This window comes from Buceros rhinoceros, unplaced genomic scaffold (assembly GCF_000710305.1).
Source record: "Buceros rhinoceros silvestris isolate BGI_N320 unplaced genomic scaffold, ASM71030v1 scaffold25233, whole genome shotgun sequence".
Classification (NCBI taxonomy): Eukaryota; Metazoa; Chordata; class Aves; order Bucerotiformes; family Bucerotidae; genus Buceros; species Buceros rhinoceros.
Genome location: NW_010403391.1, coordinates 27,542 through 29,981, shown reverse-complemented (window position 1 = coordinate 29,981; position 2,440 = coordinate 27,542). Strand labels below are relative to the sequence as shown.

General features: G+C 59.8%; 1 protein-coding gene across 1 annotated transcript in view; it reads left to right on the top strand.

Moving 5' to 3' along the window:
* Positions 1-1,823: 1,823 nt before the first annotated feature.
* Positions 1,824-2,440, top strand: part of LOC104490688 (homeobox protein Nkx-3.1-like) — a 13,809-nt gene continuing 13,192 nt past the window's right edge. The window contains exon 1 of the mRNA XM_010133009.1: positions 1,824-2,352. Within this exon, the coding sequence (XP_010131311.1) occupies positions 1,824-2,352 (529 nt within the window). The remainder of the gene's footprint in view (positions 2,353-2,440) is intronic.

Sequence of the window (2,440 nt, the reverse complement as noted above, 5' to 3'; positions counted from 1 at the left end):
GCTGAGTGCCACCACAGATCGCTGGTGGATTGAAGGGCAGCACAGCTACAGCCCGGCCAGAGGGCACCAAGCCCTGGGCTCACACTCACAGAATAAACCCAGGGCGACCTCGTTAGACTGACCCACTCGTGGGGCTGCGCGTGGCCCCCTGCGCAGGCTTTACTTGGTTTGGGGAAGGGAAAACCACACCAAGGCCAGTGCTTGATGCACACGTTGGTGTAAGAGATCTGTCCACTGAAGCGCCAAGACACCCCAAGGATGGAGCCAGGCAGCACCTGCACTCAGCTCCCACCGCAGCGGGCAGGCAGCATCTCCCCTCCCACCCTCCATCCCCGCTCAGGGCTGCTGCCCCCCCCTGCACCCACCCCCCACCGCCGCGGGCAGGCAGCATCTCCCCCCCCACCCTCCATCCCCGCTCCGGGCTGCTGCCCCCTCCTCCCCGCTCCTCTCCTGACAGCTTCTCATCCTCCCAGCCTTCCGTGAAAGGAGACTTGCAGGAGGCAATTAAGCTTTTATCTCTAATCCCACTCAGCTCCATCACTCTGGTGTTCGCTCGCTTCCCAAACGGGACGTCCCTGACATCCCAATCAAACCAGGAAAACCTTCTCGGAGAGATAGCTCGCTGTCCCGCCACTCCAAGGCTTTGCAGCCCCGCTGAGCCCCTGGCAGTGATTGGGTGAGGCAACAGGCACAGTGGGTGCTGTCCCTTCTCCTCCCCTTCATCTGTCCACGCTCGCGGGAGGTTATCTCCCAAAAAACAGCTGAGTCTCAGGTCTCTGCCCTGGCTTTGGAGCAGCCAGTGGCTCAACAGGGTCCTGCTGGCATTAGGGAAAGCACCGGCAAACCGCAGCATCCCCAGCGCACGGGCTCACCTGCAGGTCTTCACAACACTGGGAGTTCTGCCTTTAAGGTTCAGCAATAAAATGAGGCAAATCACATGAAATTCCCTCCCAAATAAACACAGAAATTAAAAGGGAAGTTGCTACCCTGCCCAGCTCAGAAAAACGAGCCTATAAACAGGAATCATGAGTGCTGAAGGCATCATTTATGCCCCTCCATACATTTAGGAGGTGTTCCCCAAAGCTCCGTTCCCGTGGGGGCAGGATGCCCTTCAAACCGGGGGTGTACCAGATCCCCTCTGTCCCCACCTCTCTGCAGCACGGGCCAGGGCTGTGGCTTTGAACCTGCTGGGTTTCCAGCCCGAACCAAAGCACCCCCGAGCCTGCAGCAGCACCTAACGCTGGCTCCTGATCCGCTCTCCAGACAAGCAGCCGGGGGGTTAGAGGGCCAGCGGCCAGGGCACGGCTGCAATAATACTCCTGGGCTCCAGTTGCTCCATAAATCTTTCCAAACTCCTTTTCTCCGACTACTGGACGATAATAAGGCTGAGTTACTGAAGCTACCGAAGTTTTCTAAGCATACAGTGAATATCAGGGGACATTTTCTAAGCCCTCAAAACACAAAAACCCCTCCAATCCTTTTATTTTCTTCATATTTTCCCCCCTGAAAACAGCATTATTTCCCCAAAGAGCTCTAGGGATTACTCCAGAACGTAAGAATTTCCGTAGCTGGGAGCAAGCAGAGCACGGGCTTGCTGGAGCTGGGGCAGGGGACGCAGAAGCTGTCCCCTTGCAGAGCATCCCTCCAGGGCAGTGATGCTGCTTCCCTTCCTCTCACCCAACCCCCATTCCAGGAACGTTTTGATCCCCAGAAGGATGAACTCCCTTGGGAATCTTTCTCTTCATCGTAAAAGCTCGGGGCTGCTTTGCCACCAAAGGGGGGCAGAGGAGGAGGCTGAGGTTTGCCTGTGCCCCCCCGGATCCATGGGGACGGGTGTCCTGAGCAAGAGGGGGAAGCAAGCAGCCAGAAACCCCGCAGGAGCCAAGACACCAGCGCAGGGCGTAGACTCCTGCCAGGGATCTCCAATCAGGCCCGGGAGGCTTGGCTGCCTGCCTATAAATGTGGAGCCAGGAGGGTGGGAAGGCAGCTTGCCTCTGGGCAGGGAGAGGAAGAGGAGGATGAGTGCCGGGGTGCTCCCGGTGAGGAGGCAGAGAGCACCCAGCAGCACCCCAGCAGGGATGAGCTGGACCCCGACGGCAGCCCAGCAGACCATGCCCATCTCCTCCAGGCCCCGGACATCCTTCCTCATCCAAGACATCCTCTGGGACGGAGCACGGCCAGAGCGTGGCAAGAGCGAAGGGTTTGGCAGCCCGGAGCACAGGGAGCCAGAGGCGGTCGTGGAGGAGGGCAGCTCAGCTCCAGGGGCTGCCCCAGGGCACCCCTCTGGGAGCCCTCGTCCCCCAGGAGCACCCCCAGCCCAAGCCCTAGGGACACCCCACGAGGTGGACACAGGTAAGGAAGGGGGTGGAAGCTCCTGGCCGGGCTTGCTGGCCAGGGAACTGAGCAGCAACGTCTCAGCTCGGGTCCGCCGAGGGGCAGG